Here is a 24,824-nt window from a genome sequence, read left to right as displayed (position 1 = left end):
TGAGTCCCTCCCACTAGTTTCGCTTGACACCGACCATTATGGAAAGGGACAGTGACCAACCTCTGTCTGCTCTGCCACTCATTATTGTACAGGCCTCTATTGCATTGTCTCAATTGTTCCTGAATTAATAACATTTGCAAGTGTACCAAGGCTTCTAATTTTACTGGGCTTTAAAAAAATATATTTAAATTGTACTATCCTGGTCTCTCAGACTTAACGTTGGGCTGTGCAGTAATGCATATTTTCTCAGAGTTAATTAATGTGGTGTTGTATCAAGTATTTTATAAGCTTTTTAACACACACAGGAGTTGTTGGTGAGTCAAGTTTAAAATGCATCACAGACTTTAAGTATTTCAATGAAAATTTTACCAAGTGAGATGACAGAGATGAAAGGGTGGGTGTTTTTCTCTTCAAAAAAAAAAAAAAAACACCAAACCAAAAAAGCAGCAACAAAAAACAAGTTGGTATCCAAGCGAGACAAGAACCAAAGTACCTTTACTCAGGTACAGTGCATCCAACATCTCTTGCAATTAATGTATTTGCTACTGATGATGCATGTGAGAGGAAAAATACAGTTTCTAATAATGTAGGAATGCTTGTCAGCTATCTTTTGGAGTAAGGATTCTTGTGGTTTGAGCTATATTTCTCAGTTGTAATTTTTTTTGGAGGAAAGCCTATATGAAATGTTCAACTGGAAGCAAATTCACATGATTGAGATGTTATTCCAGTTGGAAAGCAAAAACATTTTTGATGATAATTAGCTATAAAAGTCTGACATTAAAACATTCCCAGAGACTGATTGTTAATGTAGTTGTCCCACAAAATTCTCAAGGGAAACTGAATTTTTGAATTTCTTTATCAGTTTCACACTACAAGGACTCACTTGTGAAGGAAACACTACAAAGGACATGCTTGGCAGAAAACGGTTTTAGAAGATACCAAGACAATTCTTAAGCATATCTTATCTTAACAAAAACATAAAAATCAATAAGTGATGAGTATTCCCTAATGGAAATCAGCAAGGAGAGAAACTAACACTTGGTTTACACCAAGTATTTCTATTTATTTTATTTAGAGTTACCGGGCTTTTTTTTTTTTTAATGTCAAGTCAAAAATGTGGAATTTGAAATTTTGGAAGCAATTTGGTATTTCAGGTTATAAGTGCTATTGTTAGTAGTTACTTTACTAAAAAAAATAAAAAGTTTAGCTTGCAGCCGCTGCTTTTGAAGAAGCCCCCTCCACCCTCCCAAGAATAAAGAATTTTCTCTGAAGCTAGACTGAACCTTCTAAAACTCTCTTCAAATAGCAGAGCTCAATTATTATATGAGCATCCCTTTGTGTCTCCTGAGAAAAAATTGCCATGGAGTTCTGACTTTTTTTTTCTTAATTCCAGACTTCTGAACTGGGTGTCACAGAACATGTAGAAGGAGATCCCTGCAAGTTTGCTCTCTGGGTTGGAAGAACACCAACTTCAGACAATAAAATTGTTCTCAAGGTAACTTTAGTGAATATGTTTAGTGAATTTATATGGATATACCAAGTGTTGTAGTTAATTGTTCTTGCTTGTTAGGAATGTAACCAGTGATGACTTCTGCTTCTTTTAGAGTGACAGCTGCTGACAAATAGTCTTCCCTTGTATGGAAGCAGATATGGTGTACTTATCACCAAAGTGACTTGACAGCAGAGGGGAACCTGTGTTGGCCTACTGAAGGATTAAACCAATACAAACAGTATAAAGGGTTTTGTTTTCAAGGGATCGTTCTCCATAAGATCACTTTAAGGTGTTCCTATTCTTTTCTGTACTTTGAGTGTAGGTATTTAGATAATTCGTATGGTATCTGAAGCTTTTCAACAATTTTGTTGATTTTTTTGTTTGTTTTTGAAGGTTGAAAGTAGCATGTCCTTAGCTCATTAATAATATAAGTAAATTCCATGAAAACAGTAAATAAATATTTAACATAACTGTATTTGGCTTCTAAGTAGGTTCGTTAGGAAAAATGTTTGTTTTCTTTTACAAACTGTTCATTGTTCCTCCAGTTTTTTCCACCCCTTTAGAATCCTATTTTGATGTTTTCCTTGTTTATTGAATGTATATAGTATATTAGAAATCAATTATTTCAGAAGATAGCAATTAAGAGAAGTAAGATTTTATACACAATATTTTTTTTTCAATCCACACCAATGCTTATATTTAATAGAATTTCAGGTGCAGGGTAACTGGGCTAAATTGGATTCAACAGTCAGATTACACATTGAGCAGCTGGATATCAAATCTTTTCTGAGGTATCTCAACGATATAGATGATATGTTGCAGACAGTCATTAAAATACAATCCCTGAATTAGCTTTCCACTTCCAAATATGTTTGAAAAGTCGTAAGAATAATACATAAAATAGGTTGTGGAAGTATATGCGTCACAATGTAAGTTTTCTTTCAGTAATAGCAGATTATTATATAAAGTTAGAATTGACCTAAAACATATCAGGAGTTTAAAATACTAATATTCAAGGTGCTATTACTGGAATTCTTGAATTAAGTCAATCCACTGTGTCTATCATGAGGTACGTATAGGGCTTCGGTCTTCTTGGGGCTTTAAGTTATGAAAGAAGAAGGTAAATCTTAAATAAAATGTTTTTAAATGAACAATATTAACAATGTTGACAAGTGTAAAGTAGTATTGTTGGTTCAAAATGAAGAGAACTAGCTTGGATTTCCATTTCTCTGTTCATGTTTTCAAAAATGATTCACACAGTCTTTCTTTATGCCTTTGATATTCATTAGACTATATGTGTGGATTTTCTCAGCTATAATAGTCCAGTCTGGTGTTTTTGTTTCTTTTACATATCAAAGGCATCCAGTATAGAAAATAAACAGGACTGGATTAAACATATCCGGGAAGTGATACAAGAAAGGACCATTCATTTGAAAGGAGCATTGAAAGAACCAATCCACATCCCCAAAACGGCACCAACAACAAAACAGAAAGGAAGAAGGTAATTAATATTTTAAAAAGTCAGAGATCTTCAAGTATGCTGTTTCAACAGCACTGTTTCCTCTGCAGTGTTGAATTTCTAATAGCTTTCAGTGAACTGGACAAAACCAAGAGCCATTGTGTCCAGTTTTGTCTTATAATTATTTTCCAGTTTCCTGCAATGCTGAATATATTGAGATTTCTGCTCTGCACAGTCGCTGGCTAGTGTAGATTTAGCCATTACAGAAGGAATTTGGAACTGCAGTGCAGGATAGCTGTGTATTTTAGATTTTCACAATTCTGTGTGTGTTACTCATATTCAGGTCCTTGGTTTCCTTTGACAGGGCTTAAAATGAGTGACTTAGCCAAAATTAGCAAGCAGACTGCTAAGTGGCTGTTTCTTGCCAGAGCTGGCATGAAAACTTGCTCTGGCTGGTTGGTTACATTAATTCCATGATGTTGATGTAGATGTTGAACAAAAGAATCTGTTCACTTTAAGCATAGAACAAAGTATTAAATGCTGAATATGTGATTTTTCTATCAGTTATTTTGTCTGTCTAGGGTCCATTGCCACAATATCTAGGTGCCCCTTTAGAGTTGTAAGTATGAGCTAACACATTACAAACACAATGCTAATATTGTAATGAAAACTGAACTATTTGCAGAGACGGCGAGGACCTGGACAGTCAGGGAGATGGTAGCAGCCAACCTGATACTATTTCAATTGCCTCAAGAACCTCACAGAACACACTAGACAGCGATAAGGTAAGTTTCCCAGGTGTTGCTCTGTTCTTAGAGCAAACGATTCATAGCTTAGTGTGAGTTAGCACCTGAAAGTAGTCCTTAGTACTTTTAGAGAAGAGGCATGGAAGCATTTGATCTTTTAAATATAGCTGTATGCAAAAGTAAGATATCTTATGTAACAGTAAATATCTTGAATACAGTGGGGGATCAGGGGTGATTATTTGAATCCAATAGGTCATACACAAATTCTGTTTATTACAAGATGAAAATATTTTCCCCCGTCTCTTCTGCAGATTGTCCAAAGCTTTGTCACAGATTAAAAATGAAGTTATATTTTCCATAGAATTTAATGCTGTGCATATTTTTTTTTCACGATGGCAGTCTCAGCTTTTCTGAAAGCATACCATCTGGTTTTTGACTCTCTTGAGGTTGGTGATTTCCATGTGGTTACTTTTGTGAAGCAAACATGCATAGACAGTAAGAGCGTTCGGTGTCTGCATGAGAACTAATGAAAATCATCATATTAGAGAGGAGTAACCCACAAGTTGAAGTATCATATGATACTGGTACTAGTGATTTCTTTTCTCCAATTTTGCCTATAGATTTTGGCTGGGTTGTCCCATAAGGATAACACAGCTCGAGTTTCTCATGGGTAGAAGAAAGATAGGCATCGAAAGAGCAAAAATTCTTATATGAAACATGTGTGTATTACTTTGGAGTTGAAAGATTTCTGGCAAGCGAGAGGTGTTAAGACCTCACAGGGAGGTAGAGATGGCTAATAGATGTTTATCAAAAAGGAGAATGAAAAAAAAGAAGCTGAGTAGTAAATTACTTGAAAACACAGTTACGGATTTTTGGCCTATTACCTCATTCAGTAAAATTCTTCTGATGATCCACTAAAAATATACAGGTAAAATAATCAGTATATTACAGGGCAGCTAGGTGAGTAGCTGCTCAGAGAAACATTTTGACAATTCCCACGGTCATTTAAAAGAGAGTTTGTTTTCCATATTTTTGCATGTCACTTAAACCCTATGATTTAATTTTCTCTTTTCTGTCTTCTTCTTCTTTACAAAAAGAAGTATGAAGGGCTTAGGGTTGTTCTTAGATTAGTCAAAAATAGCTTCTGCTTTGACCTGGTACATTTGTACAGAAGTTGGTCTGTAGTTTTGGTGGTTCTTCTTCTATGGATATCTGTTAGCAAAATGGTTGCTTAGAGCAAGAGAGTCTTCCAGTGACTCTCTTGCTATTTTATTCCTTGCATTATTAGTTATAGAGTGATTTACAAAAAAAAAAAAAAAGTTTTATCTATACTGGAAAATAGCTTAATGCATTTTTCAATGTGTTCTTAAAACCTGTGTTGATATTTCTGCTCTTAACAGTCCATGACTAGTGTAGATTTGGGGTGATCTATCACACTCAAAGCTAAGACATAATCTCTCTGATTTCCCTGATTGTTGACTGAGAAGCCAAGCTGTTTTTCTAGATTGTCCTTCAATTTCAGCTGAGGTGATGCAATTCATCCCTGCTATGTGCAGCAATTGCCCATCCTCAGTTGCTTATGATGTACTTATTTACTGGGAAATGATATGGATGGTCTCCTGTTGCCCTTCATAGCAATATTTCAGGCATCATACAAGAATTACTAAGAAAGTTGGCAAAGTGAAATGCCCCCAGGTTTGTCTTTCAGTCTGACATGAGGAAGAATCTTACCAACAACCTGTTCAACAGGATTTATAAGTTAAAAGGAGGAGGAATAGAAGGAAAGAGGGATGGAGAGAGCTTTTAAATATTTTATTGACAAATTATGTTTTAAAGTTGGTTAGTGAGCTTAGTTTTTTTTGTTTTGTTTTGTTTTAAAGTAGCTTTGAGTTTTCAAATTAACAGATAAAATTCTTGTTAGACTTTTCTTTGACAAGAACGGACCAGTCCATACTGGAAACTGGGAAATCACTTAGAGGTTACTTGTGCTATGTCTTTCCTATACCTGTCCAAGGAAGGAACTGGCTGTTTATGCACTTTTTGAAGTGTGCGGATTTTTGTTTAATATTTCTATGTTTTGATTTGTTAAATGCATTAAGATGAGAAATTTTTAAAATCTGTTTATAAATAAAAAACAAAAGTTGTTAAGGAACAGCAACAGGCAGAAGGCCGGTGAAATAAGTAGGATAAGTTGATACTTGCTGAATCTGAAGTAATCTTTCATTTCGTATGTTGAGAATTCATTGGCTCTAGTCCGTTTGGGATTTAAAATTGACTGAAATTTTTTTTTTTCTTCAGATTGGAAGCTTAAAGTGTGTTTGAATGCCTTACAGAGATGGAGCGAAACAATTATAGGGATTTTAGGTACTGTTTATGTGTTTAGTCAGTTGGAGCAGTGGAACTTCTCAGTCAGTTTTGGAGCATGTCCCAAACTGAGCTTAGATTCCAAACTGAGAAGCATTAAAAATAACAGCTAATTTAATATGTTAAGCAAATGGTAAAAATGTTTAGCATTTTATCATTTATACTGTTGCTGAACTTCATTCTGTTCACGTGTCTACTATTGTGGTTAAGAAAAAACAATACCAAACAACTCATATTAATCAGCAACCAAGTAAAACCTTTCTTCTGTTCTATCCAATCATATGTTCAGACAATTGACTCTTTTAATATAATGTTTTGGTTAGAAGCGCTAAGTTGTTATACGTGGAGAATATCAAGTGTGAAATCTTTTATCCAAAATAAAATATTCTTTCTTGCCTGCTGAGACATCTGTTTTGAAAGAACTAAAAATCGTTGGCCTTGGAAATCGTTGAGTATTGTCCAGATGAACTTCTTTCTTTGCATCCTGTTTTGTGACTTGTTTGGCAATGCCTTAACAACAGAAAATAACTTTCTCATTACCTTTTTTCTTCTCCACCCTGGCTTTTTGGGCTTATTATTGGGCAAAGAATTGTAACTTTTGATTGTTGGCTCTAGTTTTGCATCCTGCTTTTCAGTAATGACCCAGTAATGATCCAGTAAACCACTTATAAAGGCTGACATCCTTCCCAGATTCATGTAATCTGAAAACTGTATCGGAAGATGGAATTTTAGCATTCAGAATCATCTTGGTAAAGGGAGAAATGAACTGGCAAAATACTAATTTAATAGGGACTCATTTGAGTTAATGTGAATGGGTGGAAATAATTAAGTATTAATGAAAATGGTGAGAGTACTGAACGGTTTTGGAGAAGGAGATCTAGAAGTTACAGAGGCTCACAACCCGTGTATTCTTTTAAGTGTGATGCACTTATGAAATGGGACGAAGCAGCCTTATGCTGATGGTCAGAAAGTCCTCATACTTTACTCAGCAACTGTAAGGCTTCTATTAGGTACTGCGTCCAGTTTTGAATACAGAATTTTAGCAAATTAGAGGGCCATTGGAAGAATTCCAGCAAAATCAAAAGATTTGATTAGAGGCCTGCCAAACGTAACTTACTTTGTAAGATAAGAGCCCCAAAATAGTTAGGGCTGATGAGTCTGAAGAAAAAAGGTGTGAGGAAGAACTTAAGGTCTTCAAGTGTGTAAAAACTACATGGAGTTACAGACCAGTCTTTTACCCGTATTTTTAGTGGGTACAATGAGATTAAAGGACATCGTCTTTATAAAAGATCGCATGTTGCAAAGACTTTTTTTTATATATCTATGGAATGTGAAGCTCTAGAGCAGCCTGGTTTGGAAGGCTAGGGAATGTCCATAATTGGAAATATTTGTGAAAGCTTTGGATAAATGTTAGTCATGATTCACATAGATGCAATTGATCATGATCTAGAGGAAGAGAAAGGAATGGACTAGATGACTTAAGATCCCTTTCCACCCCCCTTTTTATTATCATGTGGTGTATCTCCGTATTGCAAGACAACCTAAATACACCTGTAGCACCAACCCATCGTGAAGTATTAGAAGGTATAATGGAGTCCAGAGTAAAATGAAAACTTTTTGAGAGGGAGATTCCTACTTCCATCAGAGCATCTGTTTTCAAAATGAGTGATCTTATTGCACCCTTCTCAGTAAATATTTCACCCTTCACCTTTCATTCACGTTCTCCATTCTTTACCTTCTCCATTCACGTTCTTTAGCTGTATACCCAGCATTTTAGGTGGCTAATGAATAAAAGAGATGACACTCAGTCTTTCTTTCCAGCTTTCAACAGTTACCTAGCCTCAGAGCTTGGATCTGTTTTTAACATCTTGTTTTGAATGTAATCCAATGCATAGGAAACGAAATGGGGAGGCTGAAGGAAACAACATAGGTCTGATGGATCTTTTTATGCTTGTGTTAACAGAGCTGGCAGAGATACAAAATAATCCAAACAACTATTTTGGTAGCTGAGAAGAAATAGGCTTTTATAAGAAGAGCTGTCATAGGATGTTATCCTAAATAGGAGGAATCATGCTAGCCTACCTACTCTGTGTGGTCAGTGCAGCAATATTTTATTTTTAATGAATTGTCTTTTGTGTCCAGCTGGTAACACTTTGTATTGTTGTCTGTGTGAAGTTGTATTTCATTCACATGCTTCTTAAAACTTGTGTGTAGTACTTCAGAAAACAGAAGAAGGACTGAAGCAGCGGGAGACAACCAGGTATTTAGTTCTACCAGCTGAGAACACAGAAGAAAAAAAAAAAAAAGAAAAGAAAAAGGTGACTGCCAGCAGGAAAAAAAAATCTAATTTTTTATTTTAGTAAAAAACAAACGAAGAAGCAGACACAGTTCTGAGAATACACCTCTCCTCAGCGTAAGAAATCAGGTCTGAGCAGCTGCCTGGTCAAAGTGAAATGCTATGAGAAGAAAACTTCTCCCCTATTTCTTTACTCCCACAGTGCACTTGTTTCCATTTTATAAAAGAGGTTATAGATTTTTCACACTTCAAATAATTGAGAAATCTTATTAGCTGCTCTTTCCTCCCTCTTAATGTGAAATTACCATGTGGAAGTAAATTTAATAAGCAGCCCTGAGATGAGGTAATATGGCCTAATGTAAAGGCTGTCATTGTACTTGGCAGAACTCAGCCAGTAGTGATCTTCACGGGGTCTGATGGCAGATGAAATTCTGATGTGGTGTCTCTGACTTCAGTAAACCTACACTAACAGTCTACATAACCAGCATGTTATGCTTTTATTTCCTTTTCCACTCTACAGTCAGCAGTGATTAAAAAGCCCCAGAGAGATGAACTTAGATGGCTAACATTAAGTTCAGCAACAGCAATGCACTGTCCCATGATAAGCTGTTTAATTAAACCTTGCGCCTTTTTTAATCTGCCATTCTATTTTTGTCTGGCTTTTGTTTCTCATCTTGTCTCTCCCTCTCCATTTTCCATGTTTCAGACATAGCCTCATTTATTTTTATCATGCATGATTAATTCAGTTTACATAATGGGTTTCTTGAGAATGATGGATAAAGCATAAAAAGCCCTTGTTCAGCCTAAATTTGGATTTAGGTGGTTTGTAACTCCCTTCTTTTCAGTGCAAGTCAGTCTCCTGGTTCTTCTGTGCCTCTTTCTCTTCCCTCCAGCTAGCCTGGAGAGCCTTGCCAAAGCTGTCCAACAACAGCTGTTGAGCAATGTACTTAATCCCAAACACTCCTTGCTGTCCAACTGCATTTAATCAGTGTAGAGGATGAAACTGCTTTCAGAAAGCATGTTATGGAAAGAAAACAAGCTCTGAAACAAAGAGGAACGCACTGTTTGCTGGCCATTACAGTTGTGGGGAGAAAGAATGGTTGTCATCCCGGGGAGGTGAAAGTTGATGCTGGTTGACTGTCCGAGATGCTAACTTGGAGGTGGGCTCAGGAGAGCACAGCACTGCCTTAGGTGCTTCAGGCAGCAGCGGAGAAGTCCTGTGCTGAGTTGCATCTAACAATGTCAGAGTGTTTGAGAACAGTGTGGAGCTAACAACTACATGTGGGAAGTGTCTTGCACGTTGAAGTGCGATGGAGTAGTTGGTTTCAGTGGAATACTCATCAGCTAGGACGTCCAATTCCCACACAGTCTTAATGACTATTTTGGTACCTTGGTAGTTTCTGACATAGCTACTATCAACGTTTGTTTGCTTTTTCCTTTAGCTTAATACTATACAAAATACTTCATGAACAAAAAGTCTTAGCTGCTTTTGTTTTTTTTCAATTAGGAGGAGAAGAAATAACATCTCCATGAAAGCCAAAAGCAGATGTTCTTTGCGCTGGTGTTAAAGTATATTTTAATCTCCTGTTGAAGGAGATGAAGGGTCAGACAAGGAAGTAGAGCACCAGAGCTATGCTCCTGTAGGTGTTTAGGGGAAAGTACAATGGCTAAATGGAGTTTCTGGAAAGTATCCACTTGTTACTGTCTTGGTGCTTGTACTGACTGGGGATGCATATGGACTTGCCTGAGAAAAATTCAATCTGCGTTAGCCACCTTGTGAAGTCATACTGCATCAGCTTTTTCTTGGTCCCCATCAGGCATACAGATGGTTTCAATTGTTGCTTAGTTTGTCTGAAGAAGGCTGTAATATAAATCAATACCAGAAAACAAGGGAAAGCTCTTACTTTTTCCCCTTTGGCATAGTTTTGCATGGATTAAAAACTAATAAAATACAGAGAAGTGGGGGGAGGGAAAAGGAAGTTTTTAATGAGGGAGAAGGTAGCATGTTTTGAAGATGTAACTACCATAATTTGGGTATTAGGACTGTCTGGAGAGATGTAGTAGTAAACAATGTGATTAACTTTTAGCCTGGATCTAAACGGATGCAACCTGATTTACCATCCTTAAACACTAGATGTATAATGATTTTCAGCCCTTCTTAGTCCCTGCATTTCCCCAAAGAAAACTTTATTCCTTCTTTGTGTGCAGGCACAAGCAAGGGTAGCCATTGAGATTAGCAGGCAGAAACCATGGGAAAGCCCTGAAGTTACTACAAGCTGTCTGCTAGGAGTTACATCCTGTTGTTTGTTGCAGGTTTGAGTAAGAGAAGGTCAGAATTAGCCTTTTAGTCTTACTTGGGTTTTTGCATTTTTTGTCATCTGTTCTAAAATGCTTGCTCGATAATACACGATAGTGTTATCCTAGCAAAGTTTCTATCTATTACTTTAGTTAAAGGCTTTCAGTGAAAACTAATAAATAGCAGTGCAGGCTGTTACTTCCTTTTCCTAAAGCTCATCGGATGTAGGCTGCATTTAAAAGCCTAAATGCAATAGGCAAACATAATGTGGTGAGAATGGTTCAGTATGTTGGAATAGCACATGCCTCTATATTAGCTGCAGCTGCAACTCTCACAGAGTGTTTGTCCACCTTTGTCCAAGTGTAAAGCATTGTGGGGTTACTGCCTTGAGTAGAAGGAGTTCACTGGCTTGATCCAAGCTACTGAGTTCGTAGAAGGGACATACCAGCCATGATCTAACGTGGATGTTGCACTGCAGCATCCTGAACTATAGAAGGTTTCTGACGCTAAAATCTGAAGTAGCCAGGAACACTGCTGCCTTGTGTAAGCAGAAGGCATTCCCAGGCTGTTTGGTTAAGTTAGATGGGTGTTCTGGCACCGAGTAATCTTGGGAGCTTTGCAAAGCTGAAATAATAATTTTCAGATCAAAGCAGATGAAACAATCAAAGAGAGGAAACATAAGCTTAGGCAAAAAAAATTATAATAAAGTGTTTTGGAGTTGGGGGGGGAAACCCTGAGCTTGCATGCTTTTAATTCCAGTTTGTGTAGTTTTATTTGGGGAATCAGCAAGAAGGCGGAAGTTGCAAGTAAATGTGGGGTTTGTATCAGATAGTTAAGTATTTGAGAATCTTATGTGAAGACGTTTATGCTGATTTTTATATTTATGTATGGAGTATCCTGGGTGATTTTGTGACCTGCAGATGTAGGACTGTAAATGGCATGGGAATGGGACAGTAAGCTCATTTGAAAAAGATCGCTTTTCTGCCGTGGGTTTGCAAGATGATAAAGCTTGTGAGTGATTGTATTTAGTAATATCTGTCTTTTTGCTGCAAATTATCAGCCATAAAACACTCTGAAGTGGCTGCTACTTCAACTTCCAGGGCAAGGAGCAGTCTAGCAAGAAAAACTGCTTAAATCCTCCGCCCAACACTGTCACAACCAGTGTATTTTGAACACAGGAAGAGACAAACAGAGTTAAAAATCTGTACTAAAGCATCAGAACTGCTTGGTTATGAAATGATCCCTTCTTGATGTGGAAAGCCCGAGAAGCTTGCTATCTCATCCAAAATACAAATCCTGCCAGGAATCCTAAATAGGTAACGGTATGTGACGGATGGTTTGATAACGAGCGTTCATCTGGCTTCTTGTTCTTGTTTTCCCTGACAGTTGTCTGGTGGGTGCGAGCTGACGGTGGTAATCCATGACTTCACTGCCTGCAACAGTAATGAGCTGACGATCCGCCGTGGGCAGACAGTGGAGGTCCTGGAGCGACCCCATGACAAGCCTGACTGGTGTCTGGTTCGAACCACGGATCGGTCCCCAGCCGCAGAAGGCCTGGTCCCCTGCGGGTCCCTCTGCATCGCTCACTCTCGCAGTAGTATGGAGATGGAGGGGATCTTTAACCACAAAGGTAAGAAATGATGAAAACCAAGTGTCTAGTCAGCAGCATGAGTTCGGGGTAATAGGGAGTACTTCATAAATGGGAACTTCAGTGTTCTTGCTCTGCTTTGGTTTCTAATTTTTTAGTTAGATAAAACACAGTGCTTTTTGGAACCTACAGCTATGCTGTCTATTCCAAAATAAACAGTCAGCAGTTTTTTTGTGAAAACGTGGCTGAAGACACGGAAGAGATTTACGCAAATTATGTCGTGGTAAACAGTTACGTATCGTGTTAGATCAGGCTTCGATAATAAGAAAATCTGTTCCTGTCATGCACTGAAAGTGGGGAAGAAGAAAATCTCCTGCATGTAATAACAATAGTTCGCTTAGAAACCATGCATTAAAAAGTTGTGATAAAGTCAGGCTCAGTGATGGAAGAGGTAAATATACCCATGTGCCCTGGCACTGGAACAGACTATTTGGAATTCTGTACTTTACTTCACTGAGTTTTCCAGACAAGCAGTGGCAAAATGAATTCATTTTTCCAGTGTAGCTGGATTCTGAAATCTTACTTCAGTTCTGTTTCCAAATGGAAGAATGGGCCCCTGAAGAGTGCAGTAAAAATCTGATAATTGTTTGATAGTTAAGGTTTTGCTGTGCTGTAGTCCTTTGGCTTAGTAAACTTCCCAGGCTCACGGAGTAGTTAGGTATTAGAAAGGATGTTTGCTTGCTTCATTTGAAACCATTTGAATTTGAAGGCTTCTAACAGAAAGCAATATGAATTTAAATAATTAAATAAATGTAAGCCAGTTCATTAGAAGGTGTTTCAGCACATGCTGTGGAAGAAGATGCGTTTCAAAAAGTTTGTTATTGCAAGTAGCAAGATTGGTAAGAAAATGGTATTGGGGAAAACTTGTTTTCCAAAACACAAACTTCTGTCTTTGGAGAGTTTTTCATAAATATGCTCATATTTTTTAATTATTCAGTCCATCCCAGTTAGCACGTGACAGTTTTTCACAGTTAATACAGACCCTGTATTAATATGCTTGTCTAAAAAAGGGAGAGTTTGGATTTCTCACATCAGGAACATGCACAGCGGGAACTTCCTGAATACGGAGTGATAAAAACATCTGAAGGATTTAGTTGTAATACTTTTTTGAATTCTTGTATCCTGTAACCGTTTGGGAAGAAAAAGTTTGCAGTTATTTCGATAACATTGGAAAATGCATTTGGGTATCACTAAAATATTTTTTCCTTGTACAAGGGGGTGAAATCATGGAAATGTTAACAGGCATTTTTTAATTTATTTTTTTAAATACAGAATTGATAAATCCAGTTTCCTTTGGAGCTAGGAACTTTACCTTTGAATGCCGATAATTTTATTAAGAGAGGCAGGCTGTACTGGACAATATATGTTATATCAGGAACACTGGGCCTGTCAGACTCCTGAGGGAGACACAGAGCTGTTTTTGTCTTTGAGAGGTTACTTTCATTGGGTGTAATATGTATTGCTTTTTTTCCTTTAGTATTTGTTTGGGGAAAAAAGGGGGCAGAGCACTGTAAAATTAATTTAGTTTCCGTTTGATGTATTGATTTGAAAAAAGAGCTTTAATTAATTATATTGATCATGGACGCTGAAGAACAGGATAAGGCAAATGCTAGAATCGACGTGATTTGCAGGGCTGAATGCAAGCTCAAGTGACTTCTGTTCCTGCCTCTGCCACAGGCTTCCTGTGTGATGTTATTGCATGCCATCTAAACCCCAGCTGATAAGAAGCAGCTGCTACTTGTTTATTCCCACATTACTGGGTGTCAGGCTTTAGGACTTGGAGGTTTGATCTGTAAAGTTTCCCGTGCATGTGACTGAAGTCACTCTGAACTGTCTTGAACATGCAACCTATTATATAACGCTAAGTAATCTGGAGAGGCAAATAAAAAAAAAGCTTTAGATTGTGCACTTGAAGCCACAGGATGCTTTGGCTTTGGTCTGTAACTCAGCTCTTTATTGCTTGAAAGAGGTTGATAGCACTCATTACACAGAGGGGTTACAAAAAAAAATTAATGAAAGTTGGTGGAGTGCTTTGATTATTTTTCCCCCACATAGTGAAAAGTACCTGAGACGATCTCAGAAAGCAATTGTTCTTTCTCAAGTGCTGGATTTGATTAAAGCTCTGTAAACAAGGCATTGGGGAATATGCTAATCAGAAGAGTGGAAAAACAATTAGATGATGATCTCAGTTTTTAAGTATTGTTCATTGTGGGCATTGATTGAGGTATGAATTCTTCCAAGCAACAACAAAACCCTTAACCAACAGCAACAACAAAACACCCTCATAAGAAAGAATAAGTGAATGACTTAAATAATTCAAGGCAGACCTTCATGCGCTTGGGTTAACAAGTATTAAATTTCCTAGATTTCTAGTGATTGATTCTGCAACTTCAGCCTTTTTAATATGTATTTTTTGTTTATTTGTTTGTTTACAATGCATTAAAACTTGCAGAGTATTTGAATGATTTAACAAAGCCTCCTATATTGCCCTCTGGAGTTTTTAGGTCTGCAAATGTATGTGATATGTCACACTAACTGTGTGAGCATCAGGTGTGAGTAATTCTATACAGTTCATGGGTTAAGAGATATGCAGCAGAGATGAGTCTGGCATTTGCATATGTCTGACATCGCAAGCTGCTGTACAAGGCTCAGAGAGGGAGAGAGGTTTTATGTAATCCTAAAGCAAAAGGGGAGATGACCAACCATCAGCAAAGTGGTGGGATAGCTGCTTGAATGCTGAGTGCTTAGCTTATAAAAATGGATTAAGTGAAAAGTTTTTGCACTCCTTTCAGTATAGTTTGAACTCTGTAGATCTTTAGTAATATCCTCTAACTTCAGTTGTTTCTGTGAAACAATATTCAAAGTTTTTCTGGTGCCTCATATTTCAAGTTCTACAGACCGTAAATTTTGATCTTTTCAACAGTTTTTAGCAGTGCCATCTGTTGACTAAACAAGCTGGAAAGCCATGTAGTATCAGAGATGAAGTGAGCGTCAAAGTTCTGAAATGGCAAACCTCTTCTAATTTACAGCTGATTCTTAAGTTCTGTGAAGTCACATCTCATCACTAAGTACAAAAGTGTTGGGTTATTTAATGCCTTAAATTATCTGAAGTGAGGATCATCCAAAGTAGGGTAATACTTTCTGCTTTAATATTCTTCTGTATGTTCAGTGAGGCCTAGTTCAGACAGCTGATCTTGGTCATTCAGTTTCTGTCCACAGTCTGTCAACCACGAAAGGTAAATGTTGTTTTATTCTCATGTTAGAAGATGAGATGACAGCCCAGAAAGTGACTCTTTTCATTTGCGTACAGATCTTTGTAGATCTTATTTGTCCTCTAAGAATGTCTGTTATTTTAAATATCTAATCAGTATCAAGGGGTACAAAAAAAAAGTATTTACAGTATCTTTAATCTTAAGAATTTTATAGTAGTTAATAGTATGGGAAAGGATTGCATAGAAAAAAGACTTTCATGAGGTGGATGGATAGTCATTTACAGGGAGGGTTGACTGCGGATTCCAGACCTCTTGCTTGCTCTGCTGGATATCAAATCTATTTTTATAAGTTATTTGGGTCATTTAATCAATTTAATATGCATTTTTACAGATGAGTACATTTTTAAAAATCTAAATCCCTTTTATAATAGGGAAAAAGACAAACAAGTGGGTAGTGAAGAGGCTGATTAACAGTTGGTGCACTCTAAAAAAATAAATTACTAGCTTTGGAAGAACATGTTTTTCACAAGTAATACATACGGCAACAATTTTTTTTTTCCAATGATTCCCCACATGTTATTGGGTATGGGTGAGAAAGAATGTTCCTGTTGTTTTATTTGGTGCTTTTCTCCTTTTTTTTAACAAGGTTTCTTTTCGTTCTGTTGAACATTCTTTTTATATATCCAGTTCTCTTTCCTTTGTTTGCAGGGCATTTATATAGCCACAAGGCTTTGGGTAAAAAAGCAAGGGACAGAGGATTTAGTATAACAAAATTAAGCTTTTAAGTTCAGAAAAAAATGGCAGGTATTCAAAATTGTTTGTAAATCTTTTACCTGTTTACATCAGAAAGTTCACCATCTTTTCCAACTTTGAGTCCTTCTGAAGTCTGAAGAATTTGTGTTAGTCCCAAATATCCCTCCTGCAGATGTCACTGAAGAGCAACAAGGACTGCAACAAACCCTTGCTCAGGAGGCTTACAGTTACACGTCTGCATTATAAGTTACATTTATGGGGGGGACCACATCTCACTGCCAAATGTTGTTGCGATCTGTTTGGTTCAAAACTTGGCAACAAAGGTCTTTTGACAGGTACAATGTCTGCCTGCTTTAAAACTTAAAATACGAGTATCTGTACAGGTTTGCTCAGATATGAAAGATGGGTGACATCTTCGTAATGTGGTGTGATGTACCATGCACCACTACAATAATGAATGCTGGCTTTTGATTTTACTCTGAGGATGCAGTCCTTACTGGTGCCATAAACTAAAAAATGTTTTGTTCAGCAGTCTTTTTTTTTCCCCCAACTGTAGTATCTCTCAAAGAATCTATGGTAATAAAGAGGATCAAACAGCTGACACAAAGGTAGACAAACTTCATTGAAGAGCTGTGTCTGAGGTGTCAAAGCTTTTCTTGAATGGGTATGGGGACCTCCTACCCAGGAATAAGAAAAAGAATTATTGCATGGGTGATCTAGAGATACTTCCCCAGAAAAGGGAGACGTTTTATAGTTGAGGTCACAGAATGGGATAAAACAGTCTTAAATTTGTTGCATTTAAGTTTGCTGTCATAAAACTGGAGACCCTCTGTTCAGAGTATTAATTTTAGGGGAAAGGGGAAGGGGAGAGAATAAAAGGTAAAACATCTCACATATGATGGAGATCTTTGAAAGTTACAGTTGAGAAATGGGGTGTTTCCATGTTGAGTCCAAATACTGCTGTGAGGGAAGAGGAAGTTCTAATAGCACAGCAGCAGAATTTGATCAAGTAAAATGGGAATCCAGTTTGAGCAATTGAAGATGGACTGCTTGTTTGCAGTGGAAGTAAAGAAAGACAAAACATGACTTAAGCAGCAATTGTTTGCTTAAAAGCAGAGGGAGGCTGCAGAAGGGGGAGATTTGCTGTTTTAAGACGGTGAGCAAGCAAAGTAGGGGCCATGAGTAAGGACAAAGATCTTCGAGCGTGTGGCTCAGAGCCAAAGCATTGCCTCTGAGAGACTGTCTTGACAACCTTTGCAGCTGCAGGAAATGAAAAAGTTACAACCCAGGCCAACAGGGAAAGCAACTCGTAACAATGACTAGGTATGTTGCTTGCTCTGCTTTGCTGCCTTGGGGCCACAGGGCAAAAGGTGCAGGCTGTAGTTTCCAGGGCACAATACAGCGAGGGATTAGCTCCTGCTACATAGCCAGATGTGATCGCATGCAGAAAGCGATACTGAGAAATGTGGTACAGTATACGAGATGCTGAATGTAAATTTAAGAATTCCATTTCTTGATGAATCAATTGCTTCCTGATAACGTTTCCAAATAGCAGACTGCCCATCCAGATAATCAACTGATGGAAAGCCTTAGGAGCAGCTCACAGGATACAGGGCTGAGCAGTCAGTTGGATTTCACACTCTGCTAGTCTAAATTAGCAAGAAATTGTAAATGTCTTGCTGCAGTGTCAGTTCAAGATGGTTACCAGGCAAACTTGGGCTTGAAAAGGTGCAGGCATTTTATTAGCTAAAGTCCAACTTCGCAATTACCAGTTGTTTTGAAAGCCTAATAAATCATAGATTTCCATGTAATCACAAATATTTTACCAAGAAGCATTAATAGTCTAATTGTTGCAAAGATAATTTGAAGGGGGGAGTTGGGGCTTTTTTAAAAACATGTTCTCATGCTCTGGTCCAAGTAAATAAAATAGCTACACTATAGAAGTAAAACAAGAATTCTCTGTCCTGCCTTTCCCACCTCACAGTTTTCAGTTAAGTCTGCGGTTAAAACCATGTTTTGAGGATAAGTAAACTTAAGTAAAATGTCAGCAATTACCTGCGGGCTGTTAGATCATAATTGTTGCATTGAGTTTTATAGCTGTACTGTATCAGATAGTCAGTTTGGTGACAGCCAAATTCTAATTCAGCCTTGAATAAACAGTAGTCCGTATGAATTGCTTCCTTGGCATTGTTCAGTCCTAAACTAGATAGCATGGGTTTTGAAAATTCACTGAATCTCACAATTTGAATTTCTAGGAGAGTTCTCTATAAATCAAGTTTGCATTAGCTCAGAGCACTCACAGGATGGATTTCTGCATAAATCTGCCTCTGACTTATGTGGTGTTCTACCATAACCCAGTTCGGGAAGACCTGTCTGGTGTATCTGCATTCTCCATGCTGACTCTAATTGCAGGCATAAGTACGTGGTTAATTTGTCTCTGGGATTTTTGTACATAGGTAGTGAAAGCTGAGGAAAGTTGAGGAGTTCGCTATTATATCTGAGAAAAAGAAGAAACGTTGTAATACTGGCTGGAATGTACTTTTGGTCCCAGAGATCTGCCAAATATATTTTCTCTTATAAATTGCAGATGGAAAGGAAATCACTGTGTAAAAAGTATCTGCTTCAGAACAGATGTATTTGCACAGCTGATCTCTGGGAGGTAGAAGGTGGATATAAAGCAGCAATTCTGATGGCTTTAGATTTCCCAAGAGAGTTATTTTGCTTGCAATTAGCCTTTTTCTGACAGCAAGTTTTTTGCCTAACCAGGATTTTGAGGCAGAACAGAGTGCAGACTAAAATTGTACACTACAATGTTGCTAGTATTTTGCAATTGAGCATCCTGGAGTGTTTATTTTTCTTAACTGTCCTAAGTGCAACAAATCGTTGAAAAAGTTGCTTCAGAGGTAGAAATTACTCGTTGAGGGTGTCTTTGTTCCCCGTGTTTTCTTCTGGATTCAGCAATGCTTCAGAGCTGGCGCTGGCCTGCCGAGAGCAACCTGGAAGAATTTCCCTTCTGCAAGGAGCAGCCTGGCAGGGCGGAGAGGGGAAGGGCGCTGGGGTGGGAGACGGCTCTTTGGCAGGGAGGGTGCTCCGAGAGTCAGGGAGTTGTCACAAGGGGCAGCTGGCGGTGTGTATTTTTCTGCAGCTGGGGTGCTTGTGCGTTTCCAAGGACGGTCTGGGTAATTCAACTTGATCAGTTTTTCTTCTGTCACAGAACTATGTAATACGGCTGTCTGTAAGGTCATCTGTTCCTTTTCTGGCTCTCTAGTTTTCTGGTGCTTTTGCTGCTGTGGTTCATGTTCTTAAACTTGGTACTGGAAAGAATATTTGTTTTGTGAAGAGAGGAGAAAATGGAGGAAGGATAAAATAGTTGAGGAGCAGGCTAGAGTGGATGTTCTTGTGCACCTTTCAGGACGCCATCACGTAATCGTCTGATGTCTTCACTGCCTGCAGGTGGAATTTGAAGGATTTAGCAGCCCAGTGACTTCCTCCAATTTTGGTTTTGTGAGGAGGCTGCTGAAAGTATGCATCTTCTTGACTTCATTTCACTTCTCCTGAAATCAGAGAGTAAATTAATCTCTGTTACATGTGCTAAACCAGAAATGCTCATCATTTTTTATGGAGCTGTATCAGGAGGGTTGGTTTGTGGTTTTTTTTGTTGCTGTTTTTAGTTGTTGTTTTTTTTGGTTTTGTTGTTTTTGAACAGATGCTTTTTACCTCTTGTAAATTGTTGACACTGGTTTCAAATCATCACTTCATTATACAATATTTTATTACTGCTATGAGTGCATATTTGGTGATACAGCTATTGATCAGAAGGTTGGACTAGATGAATTTGTGAGGTCCCTTTCAACCTGGGTCATCCTGTGATCCTATGTTAAAAGTTGGAATTGTTAGCATGGACTTGTTATGTTCAAAGTGTGGTCTCAATTCTTGGACTCCAGTTAGAGTCTGCAGGGATGTCAGTAGTGCATTAGATTTTGCCCTAAAATACATTAATTCCGTGTAAGAAATGGAAATGAATCGTAAAAAATATTTCTGTTCAGAAGTAGTTCTAGTTATTCTTTTTGGGTGTGATCCTAGCCTGATTAGGCATGTGTTCATTCCTTATGTAAGCTTTAAGGAATCAGTGATATGGAGATTCCTTAAACACAAAGTCAAGGTAAATCTAGTTGCGTGTGAGAACCTGCAAATATGCTAAGAGAAGGAAAGCTTCTAAGGAAGCCACCTGTAAAGAACTAGTGAAGCTGAATGGTCTTCTTTCTACAGAAATGCTTAAGGTACGTGGAAGTAAATGGGGTCTTCAGTCTTAAGTTCACGTTGTTGCTCTTTCAGGAAACTGAGAGATTGCTCTCTCTTGCTGCTCCTTTTCTCAGTGAAAGAGTGATCGAGCAGAACTTTCTAAGGCGCAACATAATTTAGTGGCTAAGCGTCTGTAAAACTGATAAGGAAACTCAAAGTAAAACCCTCCTCCTTACAGGTTTTGGGGGGTTGGTTTGGTTGTTTTTTTTAATTCCCTTGGCTCTCCTTTGAAATTATTTCCACTTGTAGTAGCACCCACCTTGTACTGGACTGTCCATTTGTTCTGATGGGACCTAAGAGCTCTTAAAAGGTAATATGTCCCCTTATGAATAATAGGAGGGGATAATGAGAATGTTAAAGGCAGGGAATTTGTAGTGAAGACAATCATGAAAGAGAATGAGAAAGAAAACAGGGCTCATTGGTAGAAAAGTGTATTAAGTGAAAGTTTTAATAAATGACAGAATTGGTTGAATGAGTGGATTGATGTTTGCTTTGGGCAGTATTACACAGAAAAACTCAATTGGTGCAAACCACCAAATTTGTTAAGCATGTGTCTTAGGATTTTTATCTCAGTCGCTAGTCATTTTAAGGAGGATATTTATCATGGCCTGACTAGGTTGTTGGTCCATCCTAGCGTGTTTTGTGCTAACTTTTCGCATTGTTTCAAGGATAATAAAATATGTGCGCTCTAATTGCTGATTGATTTAGTAGAACAGGCTTAGTTATGTTAATCCTTTCATCCTAAAGATGTGGTAGGACTAACTGCAATTGTGCCGGAATTAGTTTGGTAAACCACTGACTCAGAGGTCTGGTTACAGGTCCAGAGTAACATCTAAAGAAAAAGTGCTTACAGTAGGTTGTGCCCTGAAGATATGTGCAGAAGGAGATAGTACAGTTTTGCCTTAACCTTGAGCCTTTGAAGTATTACCTTTTTAAAAAGTGTTTCAGTTAAAATTAAGTATGACCAATATAAAACGTTTACTATGATGGCATGCATTGTTCAGGAGGAGCTAGCTCAGAAAGGAGAACGTAGAGAAACTGGCAATTAAAAATACTTTCTTGCATCTAAATTTTAATTGCTGTGCTGAAGAGGCATCATTGTCTCAACTGGCTACTTGCTTTCTGAAATATCTGAGGTCTAGAATCAGACCGGCCATTTCATAACTACATTATCACAGTTCTGGTGAGTGGTGATGATGCAAGTTGTACAAAGTATACTCTTTTCAAATTTGTGAACAGTGTGAACGTGTTTGGTTTTTGGTTCAAACCTAACTTTTTTTTTTAATGGAGGTAAAACGTGTACTGTGTAACCCAAACAAAAATGTTTTATCTTTTTCAGGACTGAATTATTCTACATCTAAAATTCAGAGTGGTTAGAAAAAATGATAATTACAGGGCAGAAATACACATCTGGGGAATTGTTTGGCAGTACCTGTTCTCTAGTGTTTCTGTGTTTTAATATCTGATAGGCAAAGTATAATAATGAACCCGTTTGCTGTGGGCTTGTTGCTCCCTTATTCCTCTTCTCACTGGTGTAAGGCTAGGCTCCAAATATACTTAAGTATGTTTAGTAACAAATCTCTGGTTATAACTAATAAATATGCAGCATGTGAAATCCTGACTATATATAAAGAGAGAAAATTCCCATTTCTGATTTTGTTCACCTGTTAGATATACTACAGAGGACTTGTTGGAGGTTACTTCATTTTACTGAAGTATCTTTTTATATAATAAAAGTATCTGTGAAAGTATGCAAGGTTTCTGTGTTAAACACTAGTGCTTGAAATCCAGATGTCCTTCAGGTGTATTCAGTGCCCATGTGCCTGCCCTGCTACCAGAAAAAGCAAGGTGTTGGGTTGTGGCTGATACTCAGCAGAGATGAAAAGTGGAGAGGTCTTGATGAAAACTTTTTGGAACTAACAAAAATGAACTTAGCAGAAGTGGAATAAGAAATGCATTTAGATCAGCAATATTGACCAGCAAGTAGCCCAGGCAGATTGCAGAAGCAATTTCTCTGGATACACATGTATGGAATTTCAGTATCAATATTTCTTACGGGGATTGTGCATCCAATATTAAAAATGTTTTTTTCTTTCATTTTTCATGACCTAATTTGGCTACTAGACGTGTTCATTTTCCTTTTAAGTGACTTAAATTCATGTTAAGTCAGGAATGTACTTCAATATTCTGAAGATTTTGGATAAATATATTCTCATCTTTTCCTTTTATCTTTGTCTGCATGCATTTCCCGTTAAGATAATTAGCAGAGATTTATGTTAAGAAGCATCCAATTCTTGTATGTGCAGTTACAACTGGTTTGGAAGAGTGAACATTGTTTTGACTGGATTTTTTTTTTCTTGCCAACAAGCTGATTCCTTTTTTTTTTTCTTTGGAGTGGGGAAGGAAGAGAAAGGGTGTTTTAAATAAGGCTGAGGAGACTACTTCAAAAAATCCAAGTAAACAAAACAGTGAGAAGGATGCTTAAGGGTGACTTGGATAATAAAATTAATGTCAAAACCCAGCATTTCTTCCATATGTCTCATTAGGACAGCAAGTATTTCTAGCTTGGAACTTTTTTTCTGTTTTCTCCAATGCGGAGACGAGGCATGGCATATTTCTTCTCCCCTCCCACCCTTTGCTAAGTGGTGCATGTATGTGGAGCAACATTCCTTGGACTCATCCAGAAGATTTTGTTTGAATTATCTGAAGCTGGTTTGTTGTGGTTTTGCTGACAGTGGCTGGGATCCTTCAAGCTGATTTGGCATTCAGCAGTGGTGACCGTGTTGAGGAGTCAGAATTTTCCCAAAGCTTTTCCAGATAAACAGAAAGCCAGGGACACTGAATGTCTCACCATTTCTTTGAAAGGCCTCTGCGTTCCTGGGAGGGGTATACATACTCCAGTTCCTTGGCTACAGCACAGAACAGGCTTAAAAATTTGAGAAAGTAACGGCCTAATGAGTAAGATGAGAGAGTTTTGTATGTCATGTGCTTTTTGATATTCTTTCTTATTGCAGGCATGAGCAACAGCTAGGGCATGTTCTGCAAAGCTGGAGACAGGAAGGGCTTGTTTAGATCCTGGCCTTGCTGACTGAATAGTTGGATGTATGGTTCATTTCCCAACAGTTTTAATTAAAGTCTGAGTACTTCAGTGTCTTGATATCAGTTGCTCTTGACAAATGCCTTACCCAAGATGTAGAAAGGAGAGGGATATTCATCCCCCAGCTGAAAATATCTCTACCGTCAATCAGAAAATGCTTTCTCCAGGTTTACTAGCTAATGATATAGCTTTAACTCAAAAACATAACGTTGCTTTGTTGTGTTGTTTTTTTTTATTGAAATTGGATTGAAAGGAGTTCTTAGAAATCCCAGATCAGGGATGCTCACACAGTTCACTGCAGAGTACAATTTCTGACTGATTCAGTGTAGAGTGCTTTTGGCAGCTGGCAGCATGGGTAGGAAAGAACAGGAAACAACGTGCTGAATGTAAACGCAGAGAGCCGCTGTGAGAACGACTCCACGCCGTGCAGACCGGCAGTGTTATCTGTGAGAGCGAGGAGCAGCAAGGCTGGCTTTTGGGAACAGGATGATCTTTGTGCGTGGAGCTGAAGAAACCAGATCCTAGTGGCGCAGCTGTGCTCCAAGCGTTTAAACTGTGGGCACATTGTATGCTGAGGGAAAGGCAAAGCTAGCTGCCTTTCAGAATTGTAATCGTGGTGTGGGAACTCACCTTATGAAGGCTTAACCTCAGATTTATTTATTGATGCATTTTTGCTGTTCTGCAGTTTCTTGGTTGCGTTGGAGCATTCTGCTGTGAGATAGAGATGCTACTTGCCAAAGATAGGGTTTGTATGCAAAGTCCGCCTGATTATTATTTTTAAAAATGGGCAATGCACAGTGTAAATAAAATTCCAGTTGGTTTGTGCAATGTTAATTTAGTGCAAGAATTTTAAGAGTTATGGATTTATGTCTAACTTTGGCTCCTAGGTCTGGGTGGTCTTTGGTCCTGCACAGTTCTGGAGAAGTCTGAGTCCTTTCTCTCCCACATGCGGAAGCATGACTCAAAATTCTGAGAACAGTGCACTTCTAAATGGTGAAAAAAAATTGCCTTATAGACAACTTCGAAAAATGATTTTGAAATTGTGACATTTAGGTGCTGGCAGAACTGAATAAAAAGATCATGCTTCTATTAATTTCAACTAGCTTCTATAATTCTAAGATGAACAGGATTTTTTTCCCTCAAGTATCTTTGTAGTACA

At 37.9% G+C, this 24,824-nt stretch overlaps 1 protein-coding gene across 2 annotated transcripts in view; it reads left to right on the top strand.

The window, feature by feature from the left end:
- TRIO (trio Rho guanine nucleotide exchange factor) overlaps positions 1-24,824 on the top strand; it is a 248,601-nt gene that overhangs the window by 168,740 nt on the left and 55,037 nt on the right. For both annotated transcript variants that reach the window (XM_040548080.1, XM_040548081.1), the window contains exons 31-34: positions 1,394-1,495; positions 2,851-2,993; positions 3,637-3,736; positions 12,040-12,283. In XM_040548080.1, the coding sequence (XP_040404014.1) occupies positions 1,394-1,495; positions 2,851-2,993; positions 3,637-3,736; positions 12,040-12,283 (589 nt within the window). The remainder of the gene's footprint in view (positions 1-1,393; positions 1,496-2,850; positions 2,994-3,636; positions 3,737-12,039; positions 12,284-24,824) is intronic.

This window comes from Cygnus olor, chromosome 2 (assembly GCF_009769625.2).
Source record: "Cygnus olor isolate bCygOlo1 chromosome 2, bCygOlo1.pri.v2, whole genome shotgun sequence".
NCBI lineage: Eukaryota > Metazoa > Chordata > Aves > Anseriformes > Anatidae > Cygnus > Cygnus olor.
The sequence above is the reverse complement of the archived record's forward strand: the minus strand, read 5'-3'. Positions and strand labels throughout refer to the sequence as shown.